General features: G+C 39.1%; 1 protein-coding gene across 4 annotated transcripts in view; it reads left to right on the forward strand.

The window, feature by feature from the left end:
- The window catches only part of LOC105481355 (fibroblast growth factor 13), a 626,871-nt gene that overhangs the window by 593,603 nt on the left and 16,069 nt on the right, over positions 1 to 17,199 (forward strand). For all 4 annotated transcript variants that reach the window (XM_011740881.2, XM_011740880.2, XM_011740883.2 and 1 more), the window contains one exon: positions 16,151 to 16,349. In XM_011740881.2, coding sequence (XP_011739183.1) covers positions 16,151 to 16,349 — 199 coding nt within the window. The remainder of the gene's footprint in view (positions 1 to 16,150; positions 16,350 to 17,199) is intronic.

Consider the following 17,199-nt stretch of genomic DNA (forward strand, 5'->3'; position numbering starts at 1 on the left):
GTCTACACACCCATCTCTTTGCTTTTTCATGGGAGTTGTACACATAATTTGATGTGCTTGCACAGAGTTAAAACATTCCTATTCTAATGGCTTCATACCTGCTAAATTTGTCTACTCCTGTTTCCTTCTAATGCTGGAAAATCAGCGAAGTCCCTGGCAACTTAGTCTGTGGAGCTTACCCCAAAGCTGTGAGATTTGAAACTCTGTCAGTGTTTACTCAGAGTCTTCATACTATCTTTTATTCCGGTCACTTGGCTTATGGTTCCCTTGTTCCTTCCTCTTCCCTACGGTTTTCAGCAAATATCCAGCTTCTGTAAACATTCCTTCAGTAGATCTGAATTGCGTAAACTATAACTTCAGTGACACCAACGTGTATTTCACAGCATGTTGTTTCCGATGATTGAAGCAATCTTCCTGTGTGGAAAGGTGATTTAAAAATGGAGCCTTATTGTACAAAATTATAGCTAGATAAGAGGAATGAATTCTGGTGTTGTGCAGAAGTAAAGGGTAAATATGGTTAACTGTAATTTATTATATAGTTTCAAAAAGCTAGAAGATAGGATTTTTGAATGGTCACAACACAAAGAAATGATGAATGTTTGAGGTGATGGCTATGCTAATTATCCTGATTTGATCATTACACCTTGTATACATGTATCGAAACATCACTCTGTATCCCATTAATATGTACAATTATGATGTGTCAACTAAAAAGAGAAAGAAAAAATTGAATCTTAATGTCTTATATTGGCCTAGAATGTACAGTACTGTTTATAGTTCACTGTGATTGACTCATATTTGGCTAGTCATAGCATGTACAACTTGTATGTTCTTGTAGGTACTGTCATGGTGGCAACTTGGGTCATTCTGAAGTGTGATTCTGAAAGATCTGGTTTTAGGTTTCAACATAAGCTATTTCAATTTTAATCTGTACCTTGATCTAGGATAATCACTTTTTTTTTTTTTAAAGAAATTGGTAAGTAATTAGCTACTGCCGCTTCTAAGGGTAATAGGTTACTTAACTATAACATGAATTTACCAAATGAATCCTTTTGGAATTGAATAAATGCTCAAGCAGATTATTCTAGTAGGAAGAGATTCATGCAAAGTAGAGTTGTATCTTGCTTGGCCAGTGTAGACTATAGAACTCAGTTTTGATCTGTTGCCTTCTTGCTGTAAGAATACACTTTAGGATACTTCATGAGTTCAGGCTGAGACCTGGGAACTGCTCTTTGGACAACTGTCTAGAGAAGGCACATGCTGTTCCAAAAGTGCTAAGCACCATGGTTGTCTGAATCTAGTTTAGGAAAACTAGTGCACGTGATAGGCACTTAAGAATTCTTTGTTGAATTGAATGAGTAAACTCTTCATTAAATGGCATATAGAAAAATTGGTCTTCATAAGTCAGCCAGAGGTGATACCATACATTCTGCCAAACAGCAAACATTATATCAAGATGTTGTTCAGAGGAGTTCTGACTGTCTAGGTAAACCATGCATTATGATTCTTTACACGAACCACTTTCTTTCTGGAGCCAGAACTTATACCTGCTTTACCTAGAGAACAGAATAGAATAGCTAGGCTCATCTGAAAACGTTTTATTTGATATAAACCAGCACACATAATTGAATGTCTTCTTTCCTGAACAACTGGCATTTGAGAGTCAATCAAAGAACAAGTCTATGTCTCCTTTCCCCAGTAGTGAGCTTCAAAGCAGAGCAAATGGATCCCTGACAGGGCCGGGGAGGGTAGAATCAGATGTGGAATACATGCAACCCTCCCCCCGGAGACATAACTTGGGCAGGAAAGGAAAATAATGTGTATCTGGTACACCCTGTCTCCCTTACAGTCATCACCTTTCCATCAACTGACTGTGTTTATTTTAGTTGAAAGTCAGCATTTAACCAGTTCTGCCTGAAGCTTAGTGAGGGAGTTTAATTCTGAGAACCGTGTTCTCACTGAAGGGCAATATTCTCTTTCTCTTGGGGAAGGAGTGTTGTTTGTATCCTCCTGATGTTGAGGGATATAGTAGCCATCATCATGTAATGACATACCAAATACAGTTTATCTGAGAGTTTAAAAATTAGAAGCAATCTAATTGCTGATGTGATTCATGAATAGATGGTGCAGCTTATAATGACTTGGTGATAACAATTTATTGTATACCAATCACGTGCACTCAGAAGAACCTGTGCATGAAATCAATGTGAGCACTAAGACTAAATGCAAATATTTGTGGACATTTAAAGTTTTAGGCCCCTTGATTATCTTTCAGGTAATATATACAACATATTTGCCAATATAGATTTTTCTTCACCAGCCATCTGGTAAAAATTAGTATGAGATAAATAATTTAGCTTCCTTCTGTTCAGATACGACTTCATTTTCCTCTTCCTTGATGCTGTGAAAAGTCTTCAGAAATAATCAATGGTAAAGTGCATTTGCATTCCTGCCAAAGCTGAGCCTGGAGGTTTCTGACATGCTGACGTTTGACTCTTTTTCTCTGTGCACTGTGAAAAGAAGAGGTGCCTATTATTATCAAGTGGCCCCAAAGAATTGCGTGCATGATGGCAGCCTTGCACAAGTGCACTGCCTGCTAAATCACAGTGTGAGGAACCATGACATGAGACAACTGGGATGTTCGAGAACTGCAAGTCATTTTTCAGGATTTTAAAAAAATAATACTGCAGAGCATAAGAAAGGGATTGAGGAGCAATTAATTACATACTCCCTGTGACCTAATGATTCTCTCTCTACCCGCAGAGAGTATCTTACCCTTGAAGCACAGTAATTGGTTTGTAGGAGATATTTTTCCATTCATAAGAAAAAAAATCTCTCCTACTTTTCATCCTGGACTTATTTCTCCAATCTGGCTTGAGTTGAGGAATCTTATGCTAGAGTTGTAGGAGAGCAGGTGCCAGATTGTGGAGGGCCTTGAACGCCCGGCCAGGGAGTTTAGATTTTATCCTGTAGGCAGCAGAGAGCCATTAAAAGATTTTGAGCAGGAGGAATGTAAAAAATAGGACTTGATTTGGATTCACGCTTAGTATAAAAGTGCAATGATAAGATATATTAAGGGAGTGTTACGGTTCTGTTCACAGCATGAATATAACTGTAGGATTCATCTCTACTAGCTGACTAGTTCAGCTTTTATAGCATGCAAATTTTCAGAGCCAGCTGTAAGAGGTTGATGGTAAAAGAACAAAGTAAGAATTGAACATGTGAATGTAATTGTAAGGAGGGATTTTTAAATGATCACGATCACTGGTAACACAGAATAGTAATCATTTTAAAGGGTGACTGTAGAATTATTTGTTATTTTGTTTGAGTTGTCTGAAACCACTTCCATGCTATATAATTACCTTAAGTTTTAAGAGCTCCCTGCAGGAATAATTTATGTATTTTGCATTCGCATGCAAATACTTTAACAGTCTACATTGTTGAAAATAGAACTGAACATTATTTCAGATAGGTAATGGTTGTACAAAGCTTATGAAGTATTAATCATTTTTATATATTTCTGATAGTTTATATGATATTACTGTGTTGTGTTTTCAGCTACAGTGATACTTAGGTAACAAATATTTGAAAATTTAAATTGCATATTTTGATAAAGAACTGTAATTTGCCAATTTCAAAATTTAATGTCATCAAAATCCTTTTAAAATATTAATATAAAATGTTGCAATATTTCAGGAAATACAAGGCAAGCCAAATTTAATTTAAGCTACTAAGGGCTCAGTTATGAATTGTAGCTAGATACGTGGCCTAAACACTCCTGTAAATCATTGCATTTTTAGAATTCAGGCTTCACTGCAGTGGTTTCTACAGAGGCCATAATATAAAGTGATAACAATCATAAACAGCATCACAGGTGATGGCAGTTTAGTCATAAATAGGAAATCGTTGTCTTGTTCACTGCAACATAGCTACACATCTAAGCATTATATGTCCCTTGTGAAAATGTGATTCACTTTATGATGGTGACATTCATATTTCAAAGTGTCTTGTTTTAATGAGCTTTCACAGGATTTCTTTGCACCAATCTTGAACTTCTCAAGAGTCCTGGATTTCCTCCCCCCCCCCCCCCCCGAGATGGATGTGCATTGAGCATAGGAAAATTTCCAGGAAGAAATACGTTTACTCCTCTATTTGGCTCCTCTATAGACACTAACTTTACGGAAGAACTTTACTTACCTTGGGCAGCCTATCAGATTTCACCCTAAGCTCTGAGCACAGCTGGGAGTTTGGACGGTAAAGAGATGTCTTCTCCAGCAAAGGAGAGACAACTTACTTTCCAGTCTTCCCCATTAAACATTCACGGGTGAGGGTGGTGGATATTTCTCAAAGTCCACAGGTTTATAGAATTGGGGAAAGCAAATGGCCCATTTTTTTAACTTTCCGTGTTTTCTTTTTTTTTTGAGACGGAGTCTCGCTCTGTCGCCCAGGCTGGAGTGCAGTGGCCGGATCTCAGCTCACTGCAAGCTCCGCCTCCCGGGTTCACGCCATTCTCCCGCCTCAGCCTCCCGAGTAGCTGGGACTGCAGGCGCCCGCCACCACGACCGGCTAATTTTTTGTATTTTTAGTAGAGATGGGGTTTCACCATGTTAGCCAGGATGGTCTCGATCTCCTGACCTCGTGATCCGCCCCCCTCGGCCTCCCAAAGTGCTGGGATGACAAGCGTGAGCCACCGCGCCCGGCCAACTTTCCGTGTGTTTTCATTCTCTGTTGTCTTTCTCTGCTTTGTATTTCTCTGTTTCACTCTGTCTCTCACGTATGTAAGCATGTGAGTGCACACAGAAACACACGTGAATCTGACTCAGTAATTCATGTATCTCCTTATATGTGTTACCCACATCTGTACCTGAAAAGGCAGAAGCCTAATTTCAGTAAAGGGGCTCTGGGGTCATTTCCTGAATACTTCTAGAGTAGAGTTCACTGGAAAGAAAAAACCCAACATGTGCCCAAACTCAGTTGTGAACAGTTTTGCAATAGAAGAGTGACCCTTTCATGCCATGATCTAGGAGAATGTTAAGTGGACAGACTTATATAAAATAAATGGAATGCTGCTATCCACTGTAATGGAAAAAGAAGTGGCCTAGGGGATAGGCTGCCTGGCCCGGCTTCTGTTCTGTGTCAAACCTCTTCCTACCCTCTGGAACTCAGGATCAGTTAGAGCTTCTGGATCTTCAGTGTCTTGAAGCCCCAGGAATATCACATGCCAGTACCACCTACCTTAAACAGATCCCAGCTTCCTCTAGAAGCTTCCCTGCACTGGATTAGTTCTCCAACAGAAAGTGTTAATGCCAGGTTCTAGTGTATTAGCATCTCTGGTTTCATTTCTTTGACTCTAAAACAAGCTCTTTAGAGAATTTTTTAAAAGTCTACCAAAACCCATTAATGTAATTTTTACTTTTGTTGTCATTACTTTTGTTAAACTGTCCCTTACCTATCACTTGAATGCCGTAACTATTCAAGCAGTTGTAGGCACTGCTTAAACATAAAGTACTGTTATATTGTTCATTATTGTTATTAGTAACCTACATTATGAAAGTAGAACAGTAAAACAGTGGTTTGGAACAAAAGAAATGAGATAATAATATTGTAGTTTTGTAGCATAGTAATTAAAGTGAGATGTGTAAATGTCATCTGGCCTATTAATATTGGATTATTTCACAAATCCCTTTATTATCATGTGGTCTCACTGATACACATTATAGTAATTCTAGTATTAGATTCTTAGACTATTTTAAGCCCTAAATCAAAGGCTCATGTATTGTCATCCTTGAAAAGGAATCAGTACTGTAAGCCTTTCTGGCACATACAACTAGTGTGTAATATTCGCCCCTCACAGAAATGGAAATGTGCTTTTCTTCTCTGTTGTTATTGACAATCACCAGTTTTTAGATCAGTTTCAAGTTGCAGGGTGGGGAGAACGCTACGTTTTCTTATCTATCACACAAATGGAAAGTTAAAGGAAGGGAAGGGATCTGGTAGTTGTTGAACATCTCCACCTAGGCTAACTGCTTCCCCATGCCTTCTGTCATCTTCCCTATGAGACACGTGATGCTGTCCCCATCTTGCAGATGCAGGATCAGAAAACACACCAATTGCCTACAGTCAGAAAACTGGGAAGTGGAAGAGGCAAATTAGAGCTGAGCTCCTCAAAAGGGCCAGGGCACACAAATAGGAGGGAGGGCTGAGCCTTCAGCAAATGTTGAAGTTGCGCATTTAGAAGGGAGTTGACTTTACAGCTATTGTCTACCCAGTAACTACTCTGTGGGTGAAAAGGTGCACTTGCAATTGAGTTTATTTTAAAAATGACTTGTTAAGGGTACCGTTGCTGTGATTTTCTAACCTGTGAGGTGGGAGGAACTCTCAGGCCAGAGGGGTGTAATTACTGAGAGGTGCCTTCAAGAGTAAAGCAGATTGTTATATATTTCAAAGGGGGCTGTCACAGTGCCTGGGACACAGTAGGCTTTCATTAAATCCTAGATTAGAATTAATTCTTCTATTTGGGTCTCCAGTGAATAAATTGGCTCCCTCCATTCAGATTCGTGAGAAATGACTGCCACTAGCATCCTCTCGTGTAGCTCCTTTCAAGGCACTGATGAGTAGAAATGCGCTCTTTGTAAAAAAGATTCCTCTCTTTAGCACTTGTTATCCTCAGTAGTCATTTGCAGATGTAATGTGATGCAGCAGTTTAACAGTCCTCTGCAGCACCATTCTCATCCATTCAAATCCTTGGTTTATAGATGAGGCCTTCGCACCTTGCCCTGACACCAGCTTTTATGTTTTGCAGGAGAAAGAATACATTGGTGACTTCCATTTGAGCAGTTGCTATTGTCTAGCGTTACTTTCCTACTTGTTCAAGAAAGTCTCCTTTCAAAGTTTTTGAAGAAGCAGACTCCTAATTACTGTGACACTTTTCTTCAGAGACACACCCTACCAAATGTAACAGAGCTGCTGTCCAATGTGTGTCAAAAGTATGATTCTCAAAAATTCCTGGCCAGGTGCGGTGGCTCACGCCTGTAATCCCAGCACTTTGGGAGGCTAAGGCAGGCGGATCACCTGAAATCAGGAGTTTGGGACCAGCCTGGCCAACATGGTTAAACCCCGTCTCTACTAAAAAAATACAAAAATTAGCCAGGTGTGGTGGCCCCTTGCCTGTAATCCCAGCTACTTGGGAGGCTGAGGCAGGAGAACCCCTTGAACCCGGGAGGTGGAGGTTGCAGCGAGCCGAGATCATGCCATTGTACTCCAGCCTGGGCAACAGAATGAGACTCCGTCTCAAAAAAAAAAAAAGAAAGAAAGGAAAAAAAAATCCTGAGGTACAAGAATATAATATGCACCCACTTTGGTGTCATTTTATTTTTAATAGGCCTTGCTAGAGCTTTTCAATTCATCTAGGAGGAAAGGACCTTTGTCTTGTGCATGACAGTTGGTTGGCTCTCTGTGAAAATTTTTCAGAGCTCCTAAGCTTTGCAAGTGCTTGCAACAGCTATTTAAAAAGACACAACCTACTAAGCTTGTTCTCCGGATAACATGTACTTCAGAACTCATATTCTTGCAGCTGGATTTAGATCCCACTCTGAAGTCAATACAGAGAAGAGGACTGCCACAAATTAGAAAGCTTCATAGTAGCAGAGACTATGTATCCAGTGGGCACAAATGAATTCCAGGACTGGCTAAAAATCTAGAAGGTTTATTTTTAGAAATGATATCTGATATTTGATTCACCTTTCAAAACACATAGATCACAGGAAGGGGGACATCACACACCGGGGCCTCTTGTGGAGTTGGGGGAGGGGGGAGGGATAGCATTAGGAGATATACCTAATGTAAATGACGAGTTAATGGGTGCGGCACACCAACATGGCGCATGTATACATATGTCACAAACCTGCACGTTGTGCACATGTACCCTAGAACTTAAAGTATAATAATAATAAAAAAACACAGACTTTAAATCAACAACAACAACAACAACAACAAAACACATAGATCGACCCTGCCATTAAAAAAACCAGTATACTGAATCAATACACATAATAAGCAGGTTAATAGGTTTTTCAGGGGGTTATTCACCTTAGAGACGTGTTCTTCACTTGAAAAAAAAATTCCACAGATTTCTGTTAAACAGTGAGATGCCCTAATAAGTTTTAAAATATACAGCAGTTGACACAGTCTCTCTGGAACATATTTTATGTAAAATGAATTACTCCCTCTGCCACCTAATTGGATTGCCTAAGCAATCTGTATTCTCCTGCAAGGTTAGGGTCAGACTAACACAGTCTTGGGCCAGTCACACAGTCTCGAAGACACATGGCCTATTTCTTTGTCACGAGTCTCAACAAGCTACTTCCATGCCAAAATGTATTTGCTGACCAGGCTTGCAGGAGAGGGAGGCGTTTGGATCCTGTAATTTTTATATCACGACACAAATAACCCATCTTAGCCTCTGGAAGGGATGTATTGTATTTGTTTGCTCTCATTCTTTAACTTCTAGCTTATTTCAGTGTGTTTTAGAAAACATTGTTTTGGAAGAATTCAGAGCCCGGATAAGCCATGGTATGGCATTGCTTTACAGAAATATATGAAAATCCAGAACAATTCAGTATAGAGGACTAAATGAACTCCAGGGCTGAAATATGGTCATATCTGAGTCCTAGTTCTGTTTTCAACAGGCCATTGGTTGACAGGTTCCTGAATATTTTTCTTAGTTTTGTTTGTGAAGAACTAAGGAGAAAAAGCAACACTCTGCTGACATTTTGTGGGGTCCACATAAGGTAAATTAAAATATCTATGAAATATCTAGGAAGATAGAAATTCTTGGTAAATAATTCAGTGTAACCATATGAGGAAAAATAGTCCCAATGTGCATACTCTTAATTCCAATTTGCATTTCTTTACAAATGGTTGCTAATTAACATGTGTATTTTTAAGTCATTTTGTGGCATGGTATTTCATGAAACCCCTTTTTCACCACTGCATTTCTTTAGTGCTGTGGCTTGGATTACTGCAGCCATTTCAGCCTATTGCAGACAGAAATGAAAAATGAAAGGAGGCAAAACAGTTCTCTGAGAACCAAGCTTGGAGGAGAGCACCAAACACAAAGTGTAATTCATGCGCAGTCCTAATTTTTGACAGAATTTATATTCTTCCATGTTAATAAAGCACATATAGCCCGGCCTCTTTTTTTGTATATTGATCCCATAGTGAAAAACAATCTTGAAAAGTGGATTTATTTATTTGGCCCTGGTTTCTGGGCCTATATTATCAGAAGCAATCCCACATTTCATGTTTTTGGAGCTTACAATATTCAGAGCTTCTTTCACCCTAGATCATCTCATTGCATCCTCATACAACAACCAGGAAGATCAGCAGAACTGGTAGATTTTTTTCACCGTTTTACAAAAATCAGTCTAATAGAATTTAATTGAAACCCTTAACTATTTGCAGACAAAAAGACCAAGAGTATAAGGTTCTTGCCTATGTCTGGATTATTAGGAATTTCTTTATTTTTGCTTAAGTATTGTTTTGCTTTTGTTATTCTCTATTCTCTTCCTCCTTTTCTCTCTCCGTCCCTCACTCTCTCCCCCTCTTCTCCATACCTCTCCTCCTTCCCCTGTCTGTCCTCCTTTCCAGTTTTGAAATTGAATTTACCTCTAAACCACTTTCCTCCTTTGATCACCTACTTTTTCTACCCTCACAGGCAAGTTTCTGACTTGCCTGTCTCTACTATAAAATAGTCCTCTATTCATTGGAAAATGTAGTGCCACATTTAAACCTTTTTTGGATTTATACAAGGGAGCTTCCAAAGTTTCTTCGTATGTTCCATTTTTAATTTATTTATTTAACTAGGTATGTTTTGATAATTTACTGTATGCCAGACCTTATGTTAGGAGCTGCCTTCAAGTATCTGATAGTCCAGTGGATATTTGAGTGAGCAATCCATATTCTGTTTATCGTGAATTCATAATTTTGCTTAGCTACAGTGCACTGGGTGAGTATTGATTCCCTCTTCCTCAATCTCTCCCTTCCCATGCTTTGATCTCAGTAATAATGAAGTTCATTCACATCAAATATACCCTGGAAGAGAACATCAAAGCCCTAACTATAATAATTAGTCCTGGATTTTGAAATCACTGGTGGAAGGAAAGGCTGCATAGACAATATAGGTAGTTACGTTGTCACCCCCATGGGCATGATTTATGTTTTAAGATTCTATTGTTTCAAGTTTTTTAACAGAGTTGAAAATCTAATTTTAATCTGCATATTAATTTCATTAGGCTGGGGAATAATTGGTGCACACAAGTCAAACCTGCTTAAATAACCTAACTTTTAATCTGGAAAATTAATTATCATCAGAACATGGCTCAGAATTAGAAGAGTGACCCTTGCTACTGGCAGTATTTGTTCAATTAATTGGAAGGTCAGGCTACTGAAAATGCGACTGGAAGGGAGGAGGAGAGAGGTGGGAATGTAGAAGGAAGAGGTAGATTAGTTAAAGTAGGTTTCTAAAACCTACTGAAAAGAGGAAACTGTGTTTTCTAGGTTCATTATGAAACATTCTTTAAATGCCCACTCATAATATCTATCAACTGTTTTTCTTTCTGTGTTCTATTGTTCTTGCTTTAAAAAACGTTACATGTGAATGAAACAAAATATATTGAGACACATTAATCTATACCAGGATGTGTGCACTTGGCAACACTGCCATCACAGGCTTTGTTCGCCAGACTGGGGACTTAGTGTTCCCATTTTATGTATGGACAACTTCAGTACACTCTGTTGCTCCCTCTAGATCCAAGGGAATCAGTGCAGCCCATGTAAAAATATATATATATATATGTTTTTGAGAGAAATATGCTAAAGGGAAACATTTACAGTCTGCATGGCAATCCTCAAAGCCTCCCATCCTGCTGAGATGCGAACTCAAATGAAACAGTGCCACCCTATCAGTTGCACTATAGCTGAAAATACAAGAGCAGGGTGAAAAAAAGTATGAAAAACCTGTTATTAAGGCCTGTGTTTGCCAAATTACTTATTTTAATCAAGAAGGCATTTAGTCTTGGTGTGTATCTTTTGGTATTGGAAATGTGTTTAAGACTCTGAAACAACATCAATGTTATACAGGTACTTTAGCCCTCATCATTTTGGTATGGCTACTGAAGATATAGCTGCACACCATCTGCTGACTGACATGGTCCTTACTTGGCTCCATTCAGGGAAGCCATCATTACAGCCCACTCTTCTATTAACCTGGCTCCAAAGAGATACTACTACACTGTGTCCATACTTTGCCCTTGGTGCCAGGGGCAAGCCCGGCCACTGTTGCTTCTTCTGACTGTAACAGAGAATAACAATGTATATTGCTCCCAAGCCTTTGTTCTAGGGAAAAAATGTTTTCTGGTACACCCTTGGGTCTTGCGGTTATTTGCGTATATTCAACATAACTGTTGCACTAATGCATTCTTCACTTGCCTCTCAAAGTCTGTGTGGAGGTCTTAATATGCCCTGAGAAGGGCAGCTGACCATTAACATCTGTGATTGTAACAATTCCCCAATATGTTATATGGATGTGATGTTCAGGGTTCAAATGTTTTATTCTTGTCAGTGACATTTCAACCTCCAAAGAATTATTTCCTCCATCATCATGTGAGTACGTTGGTAAAAAGGAATATTAGATTTTGCTCCTGGATCCACCTATTCTCTGAATGTAGATTCCTCATTCCTTACCCAAAATATTATCATTATACTATAATAATACTGATATGTTTTGTTTTTTGTTTTTTGTTTTTGAGATGGAGTCTTGCTCTGTTGCCCAGGCTGGAGTGCATTGACGCAGTCTCGGCTCACTGCAACCTCCACCTCCCAGGTTCAACTGATTCTCCTGCCTCAGCCTCCCGAGTAGCTGGGACTACAGGCACGTGCCACCGTGCCTGGCTAATTTTTTTTTTTTTTTTTTGTATTTTTACTGGAGACAGGGTTTCCCCATGTTAGCCAGGATGCTCTCGATCTCCTGACCTCATGATCCACCCGCCTCAGCCTCCAAAAGTGCTGGGATTACAGGCGTGAGCCACCATGAATTTCTTAAATAAAAGGTTCAGTATTCACTAAGAAACAAACATTGAACTTCAAGGGGAATAGACGTGATTATACAGGGGAAAAATTTTAGAGACAGATTGATTATTTCATTAAACAAAAAGTTGTTATTTTCCTGAAAAAAACATAGATATGCAAAACATATATTTCTTTTAAGAGAAATCAACACATAAAAGGTTATAAGACTTAAAGCATCTCTTATTTTGTACTCATGTCAAGTAATTTCTCAGTGACTCTGCAGGGAATGCATGACATCTTTTTAACTCATTCATGCATTAATTACAATAGCAGATATTTATCTGGTGCCTATTAAATCCAGAACACAGTGATTGCTGCCTTTATTTAGTGCCTCCCATGTGTCAAGACCGCTATGGTACCTTCTTCCAGTGCACTAGCGAGCATCTCCAGATCAATCAAAGTAGGTTGGTTCCTTGGCATACATCTACCTAGTCTCCTCTGAACAGGGATTTCGTGGGTTGGGACAAATCCAGTTTCTATTATTCGTATGAATCACTGCAGAGACATAGGGGTGAAACTGTATCCTCTTGGTGGGCCTGCCTGTGTTGGGTGGGATGTTCACATTTTTTCCCATTTGATAAAAATCAAGCCTCTTCTGCCTACTCAACACTGGATAAAATGACAGTGTCATACACAGAGAACAGAACACTCCTTTGGTTGCTTCAACATTCTTTTTTTGGCCTCATTTTTCTCCCTCTCTACGGAGTTTTTGAGTCCAAATTTAGTGGTGATGACTAAGAAATTGCCAGGATGTGACAGAGCATTCAGTTCATTGAGTCCTTCCTTGCCATTTTTCGATAGTTGTAACAATTGCCAAGTTTTTTCTCCTGATGTTGTAGGTGCTATGTTATTCTTAACAGATACTAAATTACACTTGCCGAATCTGTCCATGCAGCGACAGCCTCATTTTACATACAGCTGATTTCATGATACGGTATTAGGGAAATTCCCTGCAGACTTTTTACTAGTTGATAATTCTGAATCCTAGAATTTCCAATATTTAAATCTGAACGTCTGAAATTCAAATTATATAAACAATAATCAAGTGGTCTGCCATGTGCTAATGTGTCATTTTTGTGGGGGGAAGGTAGATGGGGGGAAAAAGTAAGACAAGTTCCTTACCATCTGGAGCTAATCATACAGTTGTATGAGTCACAGGGCCATGCTCGAGATGTAGATAGAGCTGATGGCAGCACAGATAACAGGTGTAATCAGCTCTGATTGGGAGAGATTATATGTGATTCTGGAAACAGTCATATTTGAGCTAGGCCTTGGAGGATTAGAGGAAAGCCAGTAGGTAGAGAAACAAAGGAATGACATTCTCAGCAAAGGAAATGAATGGCCTCAGTAAAGCACAAAGGCATACATGGCTGGTTCTGTGGTGAATGACACTGGAAGATGACGCTGGAAGGCATGGTAGTGACTGAACTGTGGAGAATTTTTAAATGTTACATCAAGTTGTTTGTTGTTTTTACTATAGGCAAGGTGAAATCATCCAAATTTCCCAAGGAAGGGAACTTTGCTTTAGGAAAGCAAACCTGCCAGCTGAAGAGAAGAAGCCAGTTAGGAGGTTATGACAGCAGTCCAGTGAAGAGGTAATAAGGCGCAAAGTAGAGCAGTGGCATTGGGAATGGAAGGTGAAGGTCATGGATCATGGACTAGAGAGCACGGGAATGAAATGAAAGGCCCTCTGAAGTGTTAAGTGTGAGCAGCTGCCAGGATGGTGGACTCCAATTACTGAGACAGAGAATACAGAAAAAGTAGAGGAAGTGTGGCTCTGTGCTTCAAATACTATTCTTCCGTTTTCTGTATTGAAAAGCTTGACTAAAATGATACCTCTCTGTGAATCCCTCCCTAGTCCCTCAGTCAGAATTAAGTCTGGCTTTTTCTGTTTTCATATAGCACCTCCTGTAAGCCTCCCTTTCTTTCCTTACGGTAGCACACATTGTATCTATGACATTTGGGTACACGCTTGACACCTACAAATATATGATAAGCTGTCTGAGGCCACATACTACTTACCTATGAATATTTAGCACCAACCAAGTACATAATGGATCCTTAGAAAATGTGTATTAAATGAATGAATGAATGCTGCTATCTCACAAGACATTAAATGCAGCCCATTTTGGGGACCTGACTTAGAATATGCAATGATCGCATCTCACCATTCTGGAGTCAGCCATACATTGTTTATGTGGCTAATTGGTATCACTTGCCTTGATCATATGCCTTTTTCACCAGATTTATTTTCAAATGGTTTGACTCTTTATGAAAGGAAAATCCATTCTCCAATGATGATTTTTTTTCCGTACAGTGATTTAATTCCCAAAGAATTTCAGCAACGTTCTGTGTAGCTGTCCTCATCACTAAAGGAAATGTGGAGACTTCTAGTCAAATTTCTTGGTACTTTCTTGGCTTTCTCTATGTTGAGAAATCCTACAAAGAGGAGTTTTCACAGCCCATAAATAGAACATTTTGGTTCCTAACATGTGACAGTTGCCTTAGAAGTACATTGCTTCTTGAGTAGGTTGAATTTGTGTGAATCCTCTGAAGATCTATGAGTGTGCCCCTAGGCTGAAATAACCCCCAAAGATACTCCAATTCGTGCATTCTGGGAGCCAGATTGGGAAGCTGAGGGGAGATTAGGCAGATTACTGTGTGAAGCACTGATCGTAGAATCCTAGAAAAAAGGAAAGGAAATTGCTTGAGTGCTTAAATTTCAGAGAAAAGCTGCCTTGCATGAGGACTATATCCCTCTTTGCTGAAGTGACTGAGAGGGCTTCAGATGTTGCTGCTCAGCTAGTGTGTATTGCTTGAAATGGTATCCAATATGAAAATAAAGAAAGGTAAAACCACGGAGACATTGTTTTTCAAAGACTGGTGCCCCAGAAAGCTTGCAATATTTGTTTGTATACATGTTTTTGATGATAGTACCAAGTGTTTTTCCTGATAACATCTCAGCAAATTAGCAAAACTCGGGTAGGTTAATTGGTGCCTCTATCACATGTAGCTCAGTTAGCATTTTCCTAATAATCTTCCACTCCAAGTAGGCCCTTTGGTACTCTGTGGATTACTTGTAGAATCAAATCGACTATTCATTTCATTTAGCTTAGAAATTATCATTTTTAATGGCTGTTTATTGTACGCATAGACACGCGTACACTCAAACACACAAAAGGTTGTTTTTTTGTTTTTTTGTTTTTTTTCCTTGAAATGGTCTATTGAGGGCAGGAGCCCTTCTTTTGAAAAATCCAGTCTAAAGTAAAAATGGCCAAATGCATGACAGAAAACCACATTCCTGAGTTCAAAGTCCACTGGGCTGCTCTATCATGTCTGCTAGTAAAATCACTGTAAATTCCTTGCTTTTGTATTGATTTGCATGTAAATGTTACTGTAAGGCAAGGATGGGGTGAGGGGGGAATTTTTCTTTCTGTCTCAAGTCAAGGTTCATAGATCCAAAAAAAAAAAAAAATCAATTTGGTTTACCTAAAAGTAAAAGGTAGGCTTTCTTTGTAGCATTCTTTTAGAAACATAGGCAGAAAGCATTGTAACACAGGTTTCAGCCTGAGGCAATTGACAACCATAGTGTATCATAACTCAAGAATCCATGAAAATTAAGTACAAGGACCGAATTTTTTTTTTTTTTTTTCCATATCGAACCCTGAAGGGAACAAAGCTCCATGTGTCAGTTTTGTGCTTGTCTTTTCAATCCTTGGCTCTTGTAGTTGTCCCATATATTTCACTTATGTGGCTTATTCTGATGTTCCCATTACCTATTACAAAGAGAGCTAATCATTGATCGATAACACTTTCACTTACGGCTTTTTCTAAAGCATCACGTGAAATGTTATATATAGTCTGCTGGTTTCCAATGATGATAGTTTATACTATTAAAATAGAGCACCAGTCATACAAGCTTTTACAAAGTATGTCTTAACCTCCTAAAAGGCGATACCGCATGATTCTACAGGAAATCCGTAGCTATAAACACTGAACTTTTGTTTATATACTTTTGTTGCAGGAACTTTTCACACCTGAGTGCAAATTCAAAGAATCAGTGTTTGAAAATTATTACGTGACATATTCATCAATGATATACCGTCAGCAGCAGTCAGGCCGAGGGTGGTATCTGGGTCTGAACAAAGAAGGCGAGATCATGAAAGGCAACCATGTGAAGAAGAACAAACCTGCAGCTCATTTTCTACCCAAACCGCTAAAAGGTACATTTGATATTTTGGGAACTATGGATCATGCTACTAAATAATATTGATTGATTACATTTCATTTGTTTTGGGGGTACAGGTGGTTTTTGGTTACATAGACAAGCTATTTAGTGATGATTTCTGAAATGTTGGTGCACTCATCACCCAAGCAGTATACACTATACCCGATATGTATGGTTTTAGCCCTCACCCCGCTCCCAACCTTCCCCCGACCCCAGTTCCCAAAGTCCATTATATCATGCTTATGCTTTGTGTCCTCATAGCCTAGCTCCCACTTAAGCGAGAACATACAATATTTGGCTTTCCATTCCTGAGTTACTTCACTTCGCATAATGGCCTCCAGCTCCATCCAAGTTGCTGCAAAAGACATCGTATCGTTCTTTTATATGGCTGAGTACTATTCCATGGTGTATATATACCACTTTTTTTTATCCACTCATTGGTTGATGGGCACTTTGTTGGTTCCATATCTTTGCAACTGTGAGTTTTGCTGCTATAAACATACCTGTGCAGGTGTCTTTTTCATATGGTGACTTATTTTCCTTTCAGTAGCTACCCAGGAGTGAGATTGCTGGATCCAATGCTACTTTTAGTTCTTTAAGGATTCTCCATACTGTTTTCCGTAGTGGTTGTACTAATTTACATTCTCACCAGCAGTGTAAAAGTGTTCCCTTTTCACCACATCCATGCCAAACATCTGTTGTTTTTTGACATTTTAATTATGGCCGTTCTTGCAGCATTTAGGTGGTATCTCATTGTGGTTTAAATTTGCATTTCCCTGATGATTAGTGGTGTTGAACATTTAGAAATAGTAATTTAAAACAGCCCTTAATAATACTTTTGAAAA

The sequence above is a fragment of the Macaca nemestrina genome, chromosome X, assembly GCF_043159975.1.
Source record: "Macaca nemestrina isolate mMacNem1 chromosome X, mMacNem.hap1, whole genome shotgun sequence".
NCBI lineage: Eukaryota > Metazoa > Chordata > Mammalia > Primates > Cercopithecidae > Macaca > Macaca nemestrina.